The 19,571-nt window shown below is 39.3% G+C and overlaps 1 protein-coding gene across 1 annotated transcript in view; it reads left to right on the forward strand.

Moving 5' to 3' along the window:
* atp6ap1lb (ATPase H+ transporting accessory protein 1 like b) overlaps positions 1–19,571 on the forward strand; it is a gene marked incomplete at both ends in the record, with an annotated part of 35,128 nt that overhangs the window by 14,644 nt on the left and 913 nt on the right. The window contains 5 exons of the mRNA XM_080443790.1: positions 11,109–11,146; positions 13,126–13,205; positions 16,595–16,833; positions 17,869–17,919; positions 19,063–19,306. Of these exons, the coding sequence (XP_080299916.1) occupies positions 11,109–11,146; positions 13,126–13,205; positions 16,595–16,833; positions 17,869–17,919; positions 19,063–19,306 (652 nt within the window). The remainder of the gene's footprint in view (positions 1–11,108; positions 11,147–13,125; positions 13,206–16,594; positions 16,834–17,868; positions 17,920–19,062; positions 19,307–19,571) is intronic.

The following is a 19,571-nucleotide window of genomic DNA, read 5'->3' on the forward strand; positions in this document are numbered from 1 at the left end:
TGTTGCTATGATGGATTAGAGCAACATGGAGCTTGGCTGTCCCTTTACACAATCTACAGCATGGGGGAGACATTAAGATTTGGTCGCTGTGAGAATGTTATTTCCTATTGACTTTAAAGGGATATTTTTTGGTTAAAACAAAATAGATTTTTAGGATAGTTCATCCAATCTATTGATTAGTCGTCCCATGGAGACTTGAATTCATGGATATTTTTTGTTTTTTGTCGCATTCCTAAGCCAATCATTTGATGACCAGCGGACCGGTAGGCAGCGGTCCCGGTAGGAGACTCTTTGTGTCTCCTACCGGAACCGCTGCCGGTTCAAATTATTGGCTTAGGAATGCGACAAAAAACAAAAAAAATATCCATGAATTCAAGTCTCCATGGGGAGAATAATCGATCGGAAAAAAAGTCATTTTGGGGGTGAACTAACCCTTTAAGCTCAATATTCTGATAGTAATCATGGCTATCAGGCTCTATAGTGTTCGTATATTGGTGTGTGCCAATAAAATGGAAATGTGAGTACTTTGTCCTCCATTGATTTGAAATTTTGGATGTGCTACCAGGATTTTTTCAATTCCAAATTTTTGATATGTAAACTGGATTTTGGGTCTAGCACTCCACTGAGAAAACCCATTGTTGATGTGCGACCCCTTTTTCTTATTTAATCATTGCTATATAGAGTGTTTGTTCAGGAACAGTGGTCTCCCTGTCTCTCCAGCTCTTTAATATAGAGAACATACATTTTCAGTTGAGGCTGCACAATATTAGGAAAGTGATATGCGAATACATTGTTGAATATTGCCATGACGACATAAGTAAACAGATATTGAAGTACACAATTTGAACGTCTTTCTGCCTTTGGTTGGCTGCTAACATAGAACCAGTGATGGATGAAGAACAAAAGTATCTGCATCAAAATATACTTAAAGTAACAAAAGCAAAATTACTCATTGTGCAGAATGTCCCATTTCACAAGTTCAAAATGTATAAAAAATCTTTTGAATATAGCCGATCTACACGCTCACTATATGTGTATTGCTTTTGCAATATGTACAGTATATTGTGCATGTTGATGATGAACAATTTTCGATATTGTGCATCATCAACTTTTACTTTATAGTGTTCCAGTTCAAATATTTTTTTTTGCTAATTTCTTTGTCATCACTTCCAATTTCACTTGTTTTCCCTAACCTGCATGAGTTTTGTTTCTAAAACTTTCAAAAGCCTAGGAGTAGCTAAGTTGTTTGTCTAACTTTTGGTATGTTGGGTGTACGGTTGGGATCCTAGGATTTTAACAATTCCGATTCCGGTTCCCTTTAACGCTTCCCATAGGGAGTTGCAAAACAACAGGTCTTACAGGTCCATTTGGTTCCATTTGCACACTCAGAGTTATGGTGGTCCTTGGAATGAAAAAAGTTTGATAACCACCGGTATTGCAATTGTATAGCAGACTTGAATTCCACATACCAGCTCTGACAGTGTGATAAACGGGTTCTGGAAACGGTTCCAAATGTGATGGAACCGATTCCGGTTCCTCAATGTTGGATCTGGTTCTTCAGTTTCCGCATGCCAACCCTAGTTGGGTGTGTGTAATGATTTTAGATTGCGAACACAGCAGCGAGATTTGTGAACTGTTATTGATAAAACTGTGAAAAAAAACACCCTAAGGACTACTAACCATTGAGTGTCCTGAGTAGACCTCTAGACCTACTGCACATATAAACAGAGCTGCTACCTTTTAAATGCTTTTTAAATGCTTAAAGGCTTTTTTTGTATGCTATTTAAATAGTTTTGAGAAAAAATGCTGCTAATTGTCCCAAAGTGACTGCAAAAGATTGCTGCTATTTGTCTCAAAAAGCTTTGTACCCTGTACATAAAACATGTATAACGAGGTGACATAGCTCTGTTTAACACAATGCTGTACCCCTCCAACACTTCCCCCATTTTCAACTGTTTTTATTCTATTTTGCCACTTGCTTTGGCAATGTAAACGTACGTTTTCTCATGCCAATAAAGCTATATTGAATTGAATTGACAGGCAGGGACAGGGACACGGGGAGAGACAGATACCGCAGGGGGGAGGGGCAAGGCCCACTTGTTTTGAAACACAAATGGCTTGTAATCATAATTGCCCTTGTTTATCAGTGCGGGCCATGGCCCATCGTGTATCACACAGTGAAGCTTTAACCTTGAAGCACTACATTTGATTAATTGGTCAATTGCATGAAAAATAAATTTGGATTAGAAACTAGTGTACAATGCACTGCAGTCGTATTAAACAAGACCGTTAATTGAACTGATCAATTTAGTTGATTATAATAAAAAATAAATCAATCATTTAATTTTAATTTAAAAACTAGGCCAGTGCCCTGACTCAGGAACGATGCAAGTTGGATATGGCCTCTGTTGGGGGGGGGGAAACCTCATATGTCCAAAACATTTCAGGATTCAAATTCAGAAATAGCAAAAGTAGCAGATCTACAAGCTTGCAGATCTGCTACTTTTGATGCTTTTGTGTGACGCTGTAGTGTGATCAAGTAAGGCGTTAATTTACAAAAAAATACATCAAGTTAGAATATAGAGATTCTGCCCGACAACAACGATATGCAAGCCCCACCCATTTATGCAATACCCGTTGTGCTTGTTGTATGTCAATGTCAGAGTATCCGTTGTACCTTTATCAGATTACCCAGTGCAGTACCCACTACCATACGACTGATCGACTAAATGCTTGTAGTTTGTCTATTATTGTTTTGCATGACACCGCTGTCAATTATTATTATTATTATTTTTTTACGTATGTTGTTATATCAGTGGTTCTCAAACATTTTCATGTCAAGGACCCCTCAAAATCATGTTTTTGGCCGCCGATCCCCATCAAAATATGTTGTTCCAGGGGCCCCCAGAAGCAAAGTTAAAATGTTGTTTTAAAAAACATATGTATTCAAAGATTTGCACAAATGTTCAAGGTTTTTCAAAAAATAGCAGATCTACAAGCTCATAGAGCGGCACAAACTGTGCTTGTAGATCTGCTATTTTTGAATAGCCCAAAGTATAAAATAATGGTTATAGCTCAAATCTAAAATGACACGGCCATGCGTTCCCGGATCGAATGGGTTAATCAAAACAAAGTAATCAATAGAATAATAATTGAGTTGCAGCGGCCCTTTCCTGACGATTTTGTCCGATGACGTCGATCCTAGTATTTAGCCTTCCAGTGACTCCCAGGAGCTCCGTGAGATCGTGTACGCGGCACCATGACATCATGACTTAAGCTCTTCATCTCATTCTGGACGCGCGCGTCTCTTGGTCGCCCCACTGCCCTCCACCTGGCAGCCTCTCCCCTCCCCCACTAATCCCAATCCATCTGCCAAGTTGGCTGGCACTGAACTGCACAACATGGCCCAGGTGCACACTGTACTGTATACAGCACCAGACTGGTACATAGAACTTGCTCCAGACTGCTGCTGATGGCACTCTATATATCTGGCGATTTAACCACCAAAAAATGTAATTAGTACTGCTGCCTACCAGAACCGTTAGCTGCTAATTCCATACTCATATACTATTTTGTTGCTGTCGGGGCAGAAACCTCTTATCTCGTTTTTTTGTAAATTAATGCCCTACTTGATCGTACTACAGCAGTGGTTTTCAACCTTTTTCATGCCAAGGACCCCGAAATTGATATACATTTGGCCACGGACACCCATCTGAAAATGTTTTGTGCCAGGGACCCCCAGAAGAGAAGATTTGTGTTAAGACATGCAAAAGTAAAAAAAAAAAATCCTCATACACTTCCAAGATTTTTCGAAAATGTTCAAAAATAGCAGATCTACAAGCTTGCAGCGTGGCACGAAGTGACACGCTGTGAGCTTGTATATCTGCTATTTTTGAATAGACAAATTATACAATATGGATAAAGGGGTGAAAAATGTATTAACACTTTTTTGCTGGGGACCCCCTCAAGGTGGTCCCCGGACCACTGGTTGAGAACCACTGTACTACAGCATCACACAAAAGCATCAAAAGTCACAGATCTGCAAGCTCGATCTGAGCTTGTAGATCTGCTACTTTTGCTATTTTTGACTGCTAGACAGCCGACAGAGACGATATACTATCAGCAAATACATTTCTGTCTTTGCCAACGTTATGTGACAGGTGGCTGTGTGTGGGAGAGGTTGGTTTGTAAGTAAAAAAAAATAGAAGTCTGCACACACTGTTACTTTGCAAAAAGCTCCCAGTCAAGGCTTTATTTGTAATTATAATCTACAAATATTTTTTTTCATCTTAATCCACTGTTTTGGTCCTGCACCTGCCGTCCATAGCGGGTGTGCCAGTTTTATTTTTTTCTATGGTTTGTAAGTAAGCCTTGCCGAGCCATGAAGCCCATAGGGCAGGAGGCTGTCTCCGGTTTCTGTACCGTGAGGCAGCTTGATGTACAAGTACAGTACACCCCCTGGACATGATGTACAAGTACAGTACACCCCCTGGACATGATGTACAAGTACACAAGGACATGGTGCTTGTATGTCACGGGGACTTACCCCCCAATCCACCCCTAGATGCTGAGTGCAGAGCACGGAGGCATTGAGGCAGTGTTGATTTCGTCGACTAAAACTATGACGAAAAATGTTCGTCGACTACCTTTTTTCACTGACAAATACTAAATAAAAACGAAGCTATGATGACTAAAACTAAGACTAAATATATTGACAATTTTGTCAACAAATAAAAACTAAACTAAAATGTTAGTGAGGGACTAATGGAGAAGAGATCCAGTAGAACTAAAAGACAAGTCATTTTATGTTTGGTTGCGCTCGGGTGTTGCGCTCTGAAAATAGCAGATCTACAAGCTCACAACGCGTCGCGCTGCGACACGTTGTGGGCTTGTAGATCGGCTATTTTCAGCATTCAACCAAGTGTAAAATCAGCCATTACGACGCCATCAAGGCACCGCCAAAATCCATTTTAGTCGACTAAATCTACTGTAGATTTATAGATATAGTACTGTAGATATAGTCGACTAAAACATTTCAGATGACTAAAATATGACTAAAACTAAATGGAATTTTATTCAAAAGACTATGACTAAAACTAAATCAAAATTTGCTGTCAAAATCAACACTGCATTGAGGTCCATTTTTTTTTATAGTCTTTGGTATATGACCCGGGCGACCTCCCAATCTCAGGGCGGACACTCTGACCACATGGCCACTGAGAGGTTGATTTGACACCAGAATAGTTTTGTTGTATGAATATTGTAACTCATACTTAAGGTTAACATCGGGGAGTGTTGTACATTGTACATGCATATTGTATGATCAGCTTTAGTGGTTATACCTGTCACAGTTATCGATAGTGCAGTGTGTTATTTGTGTTTATGTTTTATTCTTTTTTTTGTTTTGCGTATCAGTTAAATGTTCTCAAACAGTTTTTCAAATTGATTAGAAATATTTGAACTTTTTGACCAAATATAGATCAAAACATCTGTAATCAATGATCTAGGATCCTCCCAAATCAGTATCAGCAAAAGACCAAAACATCTGACATCATCGGTCGGACTAGATTACTATTTTTAAGCATTTGATGTATTAGGTGTATTACGATGTTTTCTCTTGTGTCCTTGCTTACTGTAAGTCGCTCTGGATTAAGGGCGTCAGCTAAATGCCTAAACTGTAAACTGTAAACAAGTTTATGGACCAACAACACCATTTCTTACCTTCTTGTTCCCACACCCACCACCCGCTCCCACAGGTCTTAGTTTTGTTTGGCCCTGTCCTACTCTATAAGCTTATTATAACAGGCTGCGGTGGTCAAACCAACCCAGATCTCCAAGGACGCGAGACACACCCCCTCCCCTCCCCCTCCCCCCTGCCGTAGAGCAAATGCTGAACCATCACAACAAGGAAGACGGGCCGGTATAGCAGCTCCGCTCACTAAGCCCATTGGCAGAGATTTACGTCTGTGATTAGACAGTTAAATGGATGGGGCTAGGATTAGCCACCAGGAGTCCAAGGCCACTCAGGGTTTAGCCAGGATGAGAATAGGACGAAGGACAGACACATGATGGAAGAGAATGGGTAGCGGTACTCCAATTCCTGGTGCATGTCGGTCACCCCCGCTATCAAGGCCTTTGGCCTGGGCTGGCCTGGCCTTGCCTTGCCTTGCCAGGCATGGCATGGCATAGCAAGGCATAGCAAGGCATAGCAAAGCAAGGCAAGGCAAGGCAAGGCAAGGCAAGGCAAGGCAAGGCAAGGCAAGGCAAGGCAAGGCAAGGCAAGGCAAGGCACTGCACAGCACAGGACAGAAAGGTACAGAAAGGCACAGGGAAACTTTCTAGTTTGTACAGCACATTTCCTACACAAAGGCAAATCAAAGTGCTTTACATAAAGCATACGGTGAATAATTTTGCATGATCTGTCAACTACTGTTGTAGATTATGTACGTAATTGTTTTAATGTGATAAAAGTAACTTGAAATATTTTATTTTCATTTTTTTCACAGAAGTACACACACAACACCCGGCCTACCCCCTCCCCACATACAAACCCACATACATAAAGGACAGCACAGACCAAACATAATAAAAAAAGAAAGGTACAAAAAAGGAAAAGAAAAGGAACAATCATACACTGCCACTGAACCCTGTCTCGTGCTTTGGCCTGCGCTTCGTCCCAGGAAAGACCCATCTCCTTCAGCTCCATCATCACTGTCCTTCGCCAGGTGTTCTTTGGTCTGCCCCTCTTTCTCTTCCCCTGTGGGGTCCATCTCAAGGCAACTTTGGGTAACCTTTCATTGGGCATCCTCAATACATGACCGAGCCATCTTAACCTGCGTCTCTTTATCTACATATACACATACTATATATGTCTATGAAATTAATTCAAGGACCCCAACGGAAACAAGTCCGCAAGGACTTTTTTGGTCGGACCTTTTAGACAAAAGTATTATAAATGTAACTGTTGTTTTACATTCTTTTGCCTAATAAAATTTTCAATCAATCAATCAATATCTCAAGGGACATACTATATGCAAGCTGCCTGTCTTCTTGCAAAGTTCCCCATTTGAGTCAACCTTTCTCATATCCTGTTTTGTTACTCTCCAGCACTTTTTAAGGCTATATTGTTTGGACTTCCAGATGTTGCGAAGTTGGCTTAAAGCACCTCTCGTTTTGTTGAGATCTTTTTGCGTCCCACTTTCACTGCTTATGAGGCTTTCAAGATATGTAAAATCTTCAACACATTCCAGCGCCTCTCCATCGATGGTGATTGGAGGTGCTGCTGAGGTATTGATGCAGATCACCTGGGTCTTTTTCTGGTTGATGTAACAGACCAGTTCGCTTTGCATAATTGCTTAGCCGGTCAGACTTTTCCTGGAGGTGGCTACGTGTGGATGACATGACTGCCAGGTCGTCTGCAAAGTCGTCTGCAAAGTCGAGGTCAAAGTCAAACCCATCTTCTCAGAAGATAAGTAATCTTCTCAAGAGGATCACAACTGTTCACTTCTGAGAACCATCTCGCAATGACGAGGGGGGAGTCAGACGTCCATGTTCTTGCATTACATCTCCCAGCAACTCGAGGGAAAACATTTCTGATCCGCTTTACTGCATTAGCATATAGTTTGTGGGTTTAGATCTATAGAGGTTGGTATTTTACAGGGTAGACGAGATTAAAACCTGATTTAGACGAAAGTCGTACGAAGGTATACACGAAAATATCTGATCTACAAGCGTGACACCGTCATACGACAGATAATCTAGCATGACAGTCCCTATGCTGTGAAACCCAAATTGTACATTCTGTCCCTATCGAAACGTGCTGCAAAACAATTATGCCTGTGCTGCTGCTCTTCTACTGTACAGGGTACCTATACTCAAAGTACCAAAAGTACTAAAATGTTTGAAAATAGCAGATCTACAAGCACACAACGCGACGCGTTGTGAGCTTGTAGATCGGCTATTTTCAAATCGCCTATGTATAAGATAGGGCTAAAGGGGTTCATGTATAATCTATATCTGCAAAGTAACTAGTAACTAAAGTTTTCAAATAATTGTTGTGGAGTAAAAGTACAATATTTGCCTCTGAGATGTAGTGGAGTAGAAGTAAAAGTACTGAAATTTGGAAATAATTTGACTTAAGTACAGTACCTGAGTGCATGTACTTAGTTACTTTACACCACTGCTGTACATACTGCAGACAATGAACCTCAGAGAATATGCGCTAGACATTCCATTTACGGTGCGCAGCAGTTTTTAAAGAACCTGTTCAGTGTTTCTCTGCAGCCTGTGAGTGCAAGTCCTCAGCGTGCCTAGAGGCTTGTCACAATATTGGTTGCTGTCGGGCAGTGGTGGAAAGTAACTAAGTACATTTACTTAAATACTGTACTTAAGTACAATTTTGAGGTATTTGTACTTTACTTGAGTATTTCCAATTTCCAATACTTTTACTTCTACTCCACTACATCTCAGAGGCAAATATTGTACTTTTACTCCACTACAATTATTTGAGAACTTTAGTTACTAGTTACTTTTCAGATATAAATTATGATATTATGAAGCATACATTTACCACTTTAGCCCTGTTTTATGCATAGGCTATTTGAAAATAGCCGATCTACAAGCTCACAAGTGAGCTTGTAGATCTGCTATTTTCAAACATTTTAGTACTTTTACTTTTGGTACTTTAAGTACATTTTGATGCCAATACTTTTGTACTTTTACTCAAGTAAATTTTGAATTCTGGACTTTTACTTCTTAACAGAGTATTTTTAATTTGCAGTATTGGTACTTTTACTTAAGTAAAGAATTTGAGTACTTTTTCCACCACTGCTGTCGGGTAGAAACCTCATATGTCCAAAACAAGGGGGGCTAGCATTCGGCTTGTAAATTGAGGCTATATAGGAAGTGTGACAGTTTAGGCTCTATTCAAGCGGATGGGTTTTTGGCCGAACTTTACACTTGACTTTATTACCTTAATAATAATAAAAAAAATAATAAAATACATTGTCATAAATACTATATGCTTCCAGTCGCTAGTTTAAAGTCTTCTTTCAATCACCATGATATGCGTTTTGGTAAATTATGGTCCCATTTATTTTAAAATTAATGATAAAGTAGGGTATGTTTCTAGAGTTTCTACTGGTTCTAACGAGTGAAGACCCGTCCTCGCTGCGGTTTCAGCCAATAGCATTAATTTCTGTTTGCATTTCGGACCGGATATCAACTGGATATAGAATTGAAATCGCTGCAAAATACTCTTCATTTACGGTCTGTAGAAACCAATGGCGTGACGCTGCCCATATTTTTTCATGGTCTATGGTCCAAAACTGTAACTTTTCAGGATACAAAAATTGCTAAAAATAGCCAATTTACAAACTCAAAACGCGTCGCAATGCGACACATTTTAGGCTTGTAGATCGGCTATCTTTGCTACTTTTGGTCACTTTTCATTTGAGCTAAAAAGCATTATTTTACACTTTGGCTATTAAAAAATAGCAGATATACAAGCTCATAGCGCGGCACCGAGTGCCTATTTTAAAGCGAACAATTTTAACTCTATTCTTTGCTTCTGGGGTCCTTGGAACAAAATATTTTGAGATGGGGGTTGGCGGCCAAATACATATAATTTTGTCGGTCCTTGACATGAAAAAGTTTGAGCACCACTGATATAGAAACATACATTTCTTTCAAAATACTGTTGGGATTTAGAAGACATTTGTAGAATCGGCTTCAGGTCTTAATGGGTTAAGTAGCTTCAAGAAATAATAGATCTAGACTCAGATAGCTGTAGACAACAACCTATAACATCTCTGATATACAGGTAGGGACAATGTTTCCATATCATCCAAATAAAGTTGCCAAATCTTGTGTGTCAAAACCCATTTCTCAGAAGATAAGTAAGTAGTCTTCTCAAGAGGATCACAACTGTTCACTTCTGAGAACCATCTCGCAATGAGGAGGGCAGGAGTCAGACTTCCACGTTCTTGCAATGCATTTCCCAGCAACTCTAGGGAAACCATTTCTGATCGGCTTTACTGCATTAGCATATCGTTTGTGGGTTTAGATCTAGAGGTTGGTATTTTACAGGGTAGACGAGATTAAAACCTGATTTAGACGAAAGTCGTACAAAGTTACACCAAAATAGCTGATCTACAAGCGTGACACCGTCATACGACAGACAATCTAGCATGACAGTCCCTATAACTGAGTCCCTATAACCATGCTGTGAGACCCAAATTGTACACTCTGTCCCTATCGAACCGTGCTGCAAAAAAATGATGCCTGTGCTTTCATTATCGGTGACTGTGCTGCTGCTCTTCTACTGTACATCAGTGGTGGAAGAAGTACTCAGATATTTTACTTAAGTAAAAGTAGCAATACCACAATATAAAAAATACTCTGATACATGTAAAAGGCCTGTGTATTTCCACAATTATTTTTTATTTAAGGATACAGTTATTAAATATAGCCTCTTTTGGCCATAGTACATTATTTATTTTGATTATTGGTAGTCATTGTCAGTCATTTAAGTTATTTGTCATATTATCTGCCCTGTGCATTTTTTGTTTAACAGGCCTAAAAGGCTAACAGAAAGGTAATTTCTTATAAAAAAAAAACATTTTTTTTAACTTTATTTATCCTTTTTCAAAATGTTAAAGCACCACTATGTAACTTTCCTCATCTACCCCGGATTTGAACTCGGTTTCCTGCGCAAGTGCTGACATTATTACCATCATTGAGCTAATAGAGCTAATAGAGCCTGCCTGCTTGCTCAGGGGATAAATTGAATCTTGACCATCAGGTAAAAATTTGTGTCAGATGTGTCTAGGTGAGACACAATGTAAAATGTCTCAATAGAAGAGCAGGGAGACACAATACAAACCACTCCAATTGTATAAGTTATATTGTATTAACATACTCATACAGATTGGACCAAATAACGTTTTATTCATAAAAGAAAGTTACATTGTGCTGCTCTAAGGACATACAAACATGTAATTTCTTATCTATATGTTTCCAATGCCAAAAACACAATGTAATCGTAATTATTTTGTACGACAGTTAATCAAGTCAACTAAAATAAGTGTCTTTGTGTTTTGTTTCCACAGCAAAGAGAACCCCAGACGGGCGACGAGAATCACATCAAGTAAGTGGCAACATGTTTCAGATGATTCGCTGTGACGCAAGTAGAGGCCTGATTCAATCAAACCTGCCATGATAATTGCAATGCTGGCCTGCTCGCCTTGACAGCTTTGACAAACGCATCTCATTGTTATTATGCTCCACACGTAAGTCACCATTTATACTTCGTCGTAGGACGGAGTCGTGCGCGCCGATAATAGCCCAGCTTGTAGATCTGCTACATTTTCGCTGTGTGCTTCTTTACTTTATTTGTTTATTTAGACGGGACGTATTAAAGAACAATACATATCAAAGTAATGTACATACACTGGATTTAGCAAAGCTAATTTACATCCGCGGTCCCCACAAAAAACACATAAAAACAAGCAGACAATAGAGTACATACATTACACAGGTAAAACAAAGCAAAATACATACATACAAGAAAAGAGGTACGAAACAGGTACAAAAGGTGCAAAGTATATCTATTTAAGGCTAAAGGTGGACTCGTTCCGAATAATTAAAAGAAACAGATGTGGAAGCTTGCATTGACTTTTGAAGGTTTAAAAAAAAAACCGTATTATTCGCATGAAAAAAATCGCCCCAGTGTGTAAGGACCTTAAGACTAAAACACATTTTTACTTGGCTCATATATTATTGCACTAAGAAAATAGCAGCGTTTTAGAGCGCAATATATATTTGTATACTTAAGTGAATTGTGTATAAAGCAGTAGTGGAAAAGGTACTCACATTTTTTACTTAAGTAAAAGTATCAATACTGCAATGTAAAAAAATACTTTGTTACAAGTAAAAGTAAGGTATTAAAAATGTACTTGAGTAAAAGTACAAAAGTATTGGTATCAAAATGTACTTCAAGTACCAAAAGTAAAAGGTTCCATTTCACAAGTTTTCAAATGTGTAAAATGTATCAAAATCCTTTGAAAATAGCAGATCTACAAGTTCACAACACGTCGCAAAGCGACGCGTTGTGAGCTTGTAGATCTGCTATTTTCAAATAGTTAAAGTATATTTACTGTACAGTATATAAGTTGTTTTGTAATAATTCTATTATCTACATAATCTATAATCTATAAAATAACTAGTAACTAAAGTTATCAAATAATTGTAGTGGAGTAAAAGTACAATATTTGCCTCTGAGATGTAGTGGAGTAGAAGTAAAAGTACTGAAAATGGGAAATACTCCAGTAAAGTAAAAATTCCTCTAAAGTGTACTTAAGTTCAGTACTTGAGTAAATATAACTTTGTTACTTTACACCACTGGTATAAAGTGCAGTATTACTTTCAAGTAGCACAGGATACGTTGTCAAATAAAGTGCAGGATTGTCGTCCTCGATGTCAGCCAAATGCTCTGCTACCTACCTTGTATTACAAGCAGGAAGTAAACTGTGATGTCTCTGAGATCCCAATTATCTCAGAGACATTTCTTAACTTAGGTTTTGTCACAACATATTAATTTTGATCCCAAAAAAAAAGGTTGATATGATTTAATTATACAGTAAATCCCTTGTTGCTGTAATATGATAATTACAGTATCTCTCATACCTAAAATAAAGTGCTGATGAGTCATTGGGGTGACGCAAAACTACAGAAATAGAGAAGAGGTTCTGTTGTGTTATATGCAGGTGTTTGTGGCCTGCTTTTTCTTTGTGTGTGTGCGTGCGTGTGTGTGTGCGTGCGTGCGTGCGTGCGTGCGTGTGTGTGTGTGCGTGTGTGTGTGCGTGTGTGTGTGTGTGCGTGCGTGTGTGTGTGCGTGCATGTGTGCCTGCGTGTGTGTGTGTGTGTGTGTGTGTGTGTGTGTGTGTGTGAATATATTAGCGCCGGAGAGCACTGCAGCAGTGTGTTTACGTACGATGTGTGTTCACTGATATAGGCTAAGCTATCACGGTGCATTGTCTCTGTGTGTGTGTGCGTGTGTGTGTGCATGTGCGTGTGTGTGTGTGTGTGTGTGTGTGCGTGCGTGTGTGTGCGTGTGTGTGTTTTCAGCTCAAGATGGGGTGGGTTTAAAAACTGAAGAGGTTATTTTGACGCCTGAAGATGAAAACCCACTCAGGAGAATACTGCAGGTAGACTATCGCTCTCTTTTCCCCATCTTCTTACCCCTTTCTCCCCCCTCCCTCCCCCAACACACACACACACACTCGCGCGCCACAGGATACAAACTCAGCCATTCCATGACCTTGTACATGGGCATATTGTGGGGTTCACACACTGAACAGAGGTAAAACTTCTTGCCACACATACTCATGTAGGTCCATTGTTATTGAAGAGTCATTGGAACCATATGTTACCAGCTCCTATAATTACTGTGGGCCAGTGCTGGAGTTTTTTTTTTTTTTTACTTTGACTACACAATTTAGAAATAGGCTACTTCCACAGGGGGTCTGGGACCCCTAGGGGGTCCTCAGAGTTACTACAGTTGGGTCCGATACATCTTTGTGTGATACATCCATCATACAAGCTGCGATGCGTAGTTTATGCTTATTTTTATTTTTATGTTTATGTTTATGTTCATTAAAGAATCCCCATTAGAGACACATGAATGAGCCTCTAGTCTTCCTGCGGTCCTGAACAAAGCAAATACAATACAAATGTACAACTAAAAATACTAATTCAAGTTAAAAAAATAAATAAAATATATTTAAAAGAAAATACATTATAAAATCAAATCCAACAGTCCAGTCAAATTAAACGAAATACACAAATAACAGTTGCATATTTGGCAAGATATCTCTTGTAATTTTGATAGTGCTGTCAAACAAGTCTATGAAGCTGTCTAAATCTATGAAAAAAATAATAATAGTATTTTATAGTATAAAATATATACTACCCTGTTACAAGTAAAAGTCCTGTAATAAAAATGTACTTAGTAAATGTACTTAGTTTCCACCTCTGCTATAGGCAGGGTTAGACTTATTTCATATCTATGACATACAGTAGTGTCATACTTTAGATCAGTGGTTCTCAAACTTTTTCATGTCAAGGACCCCCAAAATGATATTTATTTGTCCCCCATCTCAAATTATTTGTCCCCCATCTCAAAATATTTGGTTCCAGGGACCCCTCAGAAGAAAATATTTGAGTTACAAATGTTCGCTTTAAAACAATATATATTCAACGATTTGCACAACTTTTCACGATTTTTCAAAAATAGCAGATATACAAGCTCATAGCGCGGCACCGAGTGCCGTGCTATGAGCTTGTATATCTGCTATTTTTCAATAGCCAAACTATAAAATATGAATAAATGGGTTAAAATGATTGTGACGCTTTTTTAACTAATTTAGCTGGGGACCCCCTGGTAAACCCCCCCCCCCCCCCCCAAGGACCCCTGGGGGTCCCCGGACCCCACTTTGAGAACCAATGCTTTAGATCAGAGGTTCTCAAACTATGGGTCGGGACCCCAAGTGGGATCGTGGGAAGGTGAAGGTGCAGCACGTTGATAAGACACAAAATCAGCAGGAATCACAGCGCTGTATTTCTATTTATTTTTCTAATACATAATCCTATTCGAGTGTGGTGTCGACCAAAAATTACCCCATAAACTGGGATCCTGGTATAAAAATTACATTGACATAATGTCATCAAATCTATCATGTTAGCTACAGTAGATCAGATTCATGGTTTATGATTATTTATGAACCATTTACTTGAATCATTGCTACTGTTAGTCCTACCCAGTGGTGGAAAAAGTACTCAACTGTTTTACTTAAGTAAAAGTATCAATACTGCAATGTAGAAGTACTCTGTTACAAGTAAAAGTGCGACGCGTTGTGAGCTTGTAGATCGGCTATTTTCAAATAGCCTAGGTATAAAATAGGGCTAAAGTGGTTAATGTATGTTTTATAACGTAATGATTTATATCTGCAAAGTAACTAGTAACTAAAGTTTTAAAATAATTGCAGTGGAGTAAAAGTACAATATTTGGATCCGAGATGTAGTGTAGTAGAAGTAAAAGTATTGGAAATTGGAAATACTCAAGTAAAGTACAAATACCTCAAAATTGTACTTAAGTACAGTACTTAAGTAAATGTACTTAGTTACTTTCCACCACTGGTCCTACCACAGTACTTGTGATATAGTCATAGTCAGTTTATTTGCCTTGTGTTTAAATATTGCTGTAGTAAGTTATCCCTAATAGACTCTGTGCATGACAGCAATCCCAGTTCAGTTTCCCATAGCTTTGTTTTATTGGCCCAGCAGCAGATTTGAACACTAAAGGTGTTATGTGTTGTTTCCTGTTCAAATCTGCCATCAAGCCAATAAAACAAAGCTATATGGGAAACTATATGGGTATGTACCACCTTCTGGAAACACAGGAGGACTACAGCTATGCACAGAGCCTATATTCTCTTAAAGGAAATCTATGATTGCCCTCTAGAGGACACTCAAAGAATGTCACACAGCTGCTCTTTATGCTGCCAGTTATTAGCAGTGTTGTCATGTCTGCTTATTATCAGCGACTTTGGGCTATTTTTTTCCTGCAAAGTTGCTTGTAAATATTGGTAGTTGCTGTTTTTTGGGCCTGTTTCTAAAGTGTAGTTGCTTGTTTTGTATTTGGCCACGGACCCCCCCCCCCCCCCCATCTGAAAATACAAATATTCCACATTTGTCACTTTTCAACTTTTTCACTTTTTCTTTTTTTTAAATAGCAGATCTACAAGCTCACAAAGAGTCACAATGCGACGCTTTGTGAGCTTGTATTTTTCAAATAGACGATATTTATAGGTTTCAAGTGCTCCTGTGTCCTATTGGGCTTGTTTTCGTAGACCAAGCCTTTCCCCGTCTAAATTAATTATATTTGGGACCAATGACGTCGCCGACGTCACGTTTTTATAAGCCCAGAGTGCCAATGACGTCGCCGACGTCATGATTTTTTATTTTATTTTTCAGAACCCAAGATATGATGATTTGAAGATTTGCTGCTCCATTCACTTCTTGTTTAACTTCTTACTGAAAAAGGCTGTATCTCGGCTCCTAAGCACTTTTTTTTTTACAATGTATTTTTGGCCTCGGCACAGGGGTGATAAAGCCAGAAATAAGTTTGGCACTGAATGAGTTAAAATGTTTTAAAAATATTCCAAATTTGACAAATTAGTTTCTAGACTTTTTGAAAATAGCAGACAGATAGCCTAGCCTTCAAATAGCCTCGGGTGAAAGTGGTTAAACTGATTTTGATGCCATTTTTACTCATACCCGGACCCCACTTTGAGAACCGCTGTTCTAAAGTCATTAACGCTGGGCTTCTGATTTTCAACTGAATCCTAAGCCTGGGTCAATGAATACAATTGTGAAACAAGGTTAAGCTATAGCCTGGGCTTGCTGTGTAGCTCATAGGGTTCGCTTTAGCCCAGAGCTTAGAAATACAAGTGTGAAAAGCCCTCTTGAGAGCTTTTTTTCTTTATTCTGGTGAGGTTTCACTGTTGTACTCAATCCTCTGTACATCTCTCTGCAGCCGTTTGGCTGGCACCAGACCAGCATGCCCCACAGTAAGAGGAAGCTGCTCCAGTCTTTGATGGGGCCCTACGGCCCGCTGAGCGTATCCTACAATGGGAAGACCTGCATTCTGTTCAAGGCCAAGCGCCTGGCTATCCGCTACAGAAACCACACCTTCATTGACTTGACCGAGAGGGTCTTCAGCCCAAATTCACCCGTGGACACCAAGGGCTCCATCTGCACTAAGGAGAAAGCTACGTAAGTCCCGAGTTTGTTTTTGATTGAATGCTTTTATTGACGCATGCAAATTGATGCATGCAACAAAAAACTACTACACAACAATATAGAAAAAATACAGATTAAATTCATGATTGTGACATAAAAAGGGGGGGTGGCCAGTCGGGGAAAGAATTTAGCGAACTCCAATTTGAATGGTTGTGGAGACATGTTTTTAGGTGAGCCTTAAACCTTAATGGAGAAGTTAAAACTTTCAGGGCTGTTGGTAGAGCATTCCACTGTGCTGTGGATGCATAGTAGAACACTTTTTTTTTTTACCCTAAGTGAATTGAACTTGTGGAGAAGTATCTTGAAATACTACAACTGCCCATTTCCAACTACCCATGGAAATAATACCCATCGAGAGCTGGGAAACTCTTCTTCCACACCCTGAGCCTAATGAAGGGGTGTGGGGTTCAGGCACGGAAATCCCGGGGGGGACGGGGGGGTTTGTCCCCCCCTAGCTTCAGATTTGACCCCCCCCAAGTCATTTTGAATAATAAAAGTAAATGCTAAAATATATATTTTTTTGATAATAAATCAGTAAAATCAGGCAAAAATAAGAATTAAATGAGCTTTTTATTGGCATGAGAAAACATTGCCAAAGCAAATTTTAAACAATAAACTGGGTAAAGTATGTACAGTTGGAAGTAGTACAGCACTGTGTAAACAGCTATGTCACATTGAAACTTGGAAAAACTGTCTTACAAGAAAGATACATATCATTTTGGGGGTCCTTGACATGAAAAAGTTTGAGAACCACCACGTACAGTAGCAACATTTTTTCTAGGAAAAAGGGATTTAGAAGACATTTAGTAGAATCGACCTCAGGTCTTAATGGGTTATATATTCAAAGATTTGCACAAATATTCAAGATGTTTCACAATTAGCTATTCTTTAATAGCCAAAGCAATCTAAAATGACAGATTAACCCATTACCGGATTGAATGGGTTAAAGGCATTAATCACTTAAATATAATAACACATTTGACTATATGTTGTTTTGTCGTTTCACAGGCTTTCTTTAATGTTTGGCGATGTTGAAGATTTGCGAGGACTAGTCATCAGGTACAAACATCTCTCTTATCATCTCTGTAATCCACACACCATCATATCTGTCAGACCTCTGCTAATATTCCAACGGCTAATTTATGGTCCATCGTATGGCGGCGTACATCACACACCGAAAACAGCAGATCTACAAGCTCACAACGTATCACATCCATGATGCATTGTAGAGCTTGTAGATCAGCTATTTTCAAAGTATACGTTGTGCTTTAGGGGGGTGCTGATGGCCAAGTGGTTAATGCGCGCACCACATAGGCGCGGTGCCTGACAGCACGTTCCCGGGTTCGATTCTCGATTTGGCTGCATGTTTCCTGTCTCTCTAAAAAAGGCAGAGGCAGAAAAGTCCCCTAAAATATGTTATGTATAAATGGGCTTAAAATGGTTTAATCTCGTTGAAAAATATTTTGTCTGAACTACTGTAGGCTTAAAGGGATAGTTCACCCGCAAAATGACTTTTTTCACCCCCCATCGCCCGGCAGCGGTTCCGAAATTATCGCCTTAGGAATGCGACAAAAAACCCAAAATATCCATAAATTCAAGTCTCCCATGGGGTGACTAATCGATAGAAAAAAAGTTTAAGTTTTGGGTGAACTCTATATCCTCTGTCCAGTGGTGGAAAAAGTACTCAAATGTTTTACTTAAGTAAAATTATCAATACTGCAATGTAGAAGTACTCTGTTAGAAGTAAAAGTCCAGAATAAAAAATTTACATCAGTAAAAGTACAAAAGTATTGGCATCAAAATGTACTTAAAGCACCAAAAGTAACAGTACTAAAATATTTGAAAATAGCAGATCTACAAGCTCACAACGCGTTGCGATGCGACGCGTTGTGAGCTTGTAGATCTGCTATTTTCAAATAGTCTATGTATAAAATAAAGCTAAAGTGGTTAATGTATGTTTTATAAAATCATAATTTATATCTGAAAGGTAACTAGTAACTTAAGTTTAAAATAATTGATAGTGGAGTAAAAGCACAATATTTGCCTCTGAGATGTAGTGGAGTAGATGTAAAAGTACTGAAAATTGGAAATACTCCAGTGAAGTAAAAATACCTCAAAATTGTACGTAAGTACAGTACTTGAGTAAATGTACTTGGTTACCTTCCACCACTGCCTTTAACTCTATATCCTCTGTCCCACCAGGCTCCAGATGTCCAACACCTTCTACGAGGCGGCGGGTCAGAACTGGTTCACCTTGGACAGCGTTCACATCCACTACAACTGGACCCAGGAGGCCACGTTCAACGCCAGCGAGGTCTACGCCCCCGCCACCTCCTCCTACCACTGTCAGCACGTCAGCAGCCTGCACAAATACGACACCCTTCTGGTTCCCAGCGCCCACACTGACACATCTGCTAACTGGCACATCACCTTCACTGACTTCCAGGTACATTACCAGGGTTGCATTGCTCATGGGACGGCCTAACACACCGTGCGAGAACCTTTTTGAACAGCACATGCATAGATTTAAAACAACTTTAAATTCACACCTCGACAAAGTTAACAAAGGCTGCCGACCGCCGGTTGTCACACCAGCATGAATTAACATAGGAATGAGCCTAGATGCATATCAATTGTCCATTGTGTGACCTGTAGTGTGGGTGTTAAGCGACGTGCGCGTGATGTCATTAAAATAGAGGGCAACCACATAC

The sequence above is a fragment of the Gymnoscopelus braueri genome, assembly GCF_963280865.1.
Source record: "Gymnoscopelus braueri genome assembly, chromosome: 12".
NCBI classification, from domain to species: domain Eukaryota; kingdom Metazoa; phylum Chordata; class Actinopteri; order Myctophiformes; family Myctophidae; genus Gymnoscopelus; species Gymnoscopelus braueri.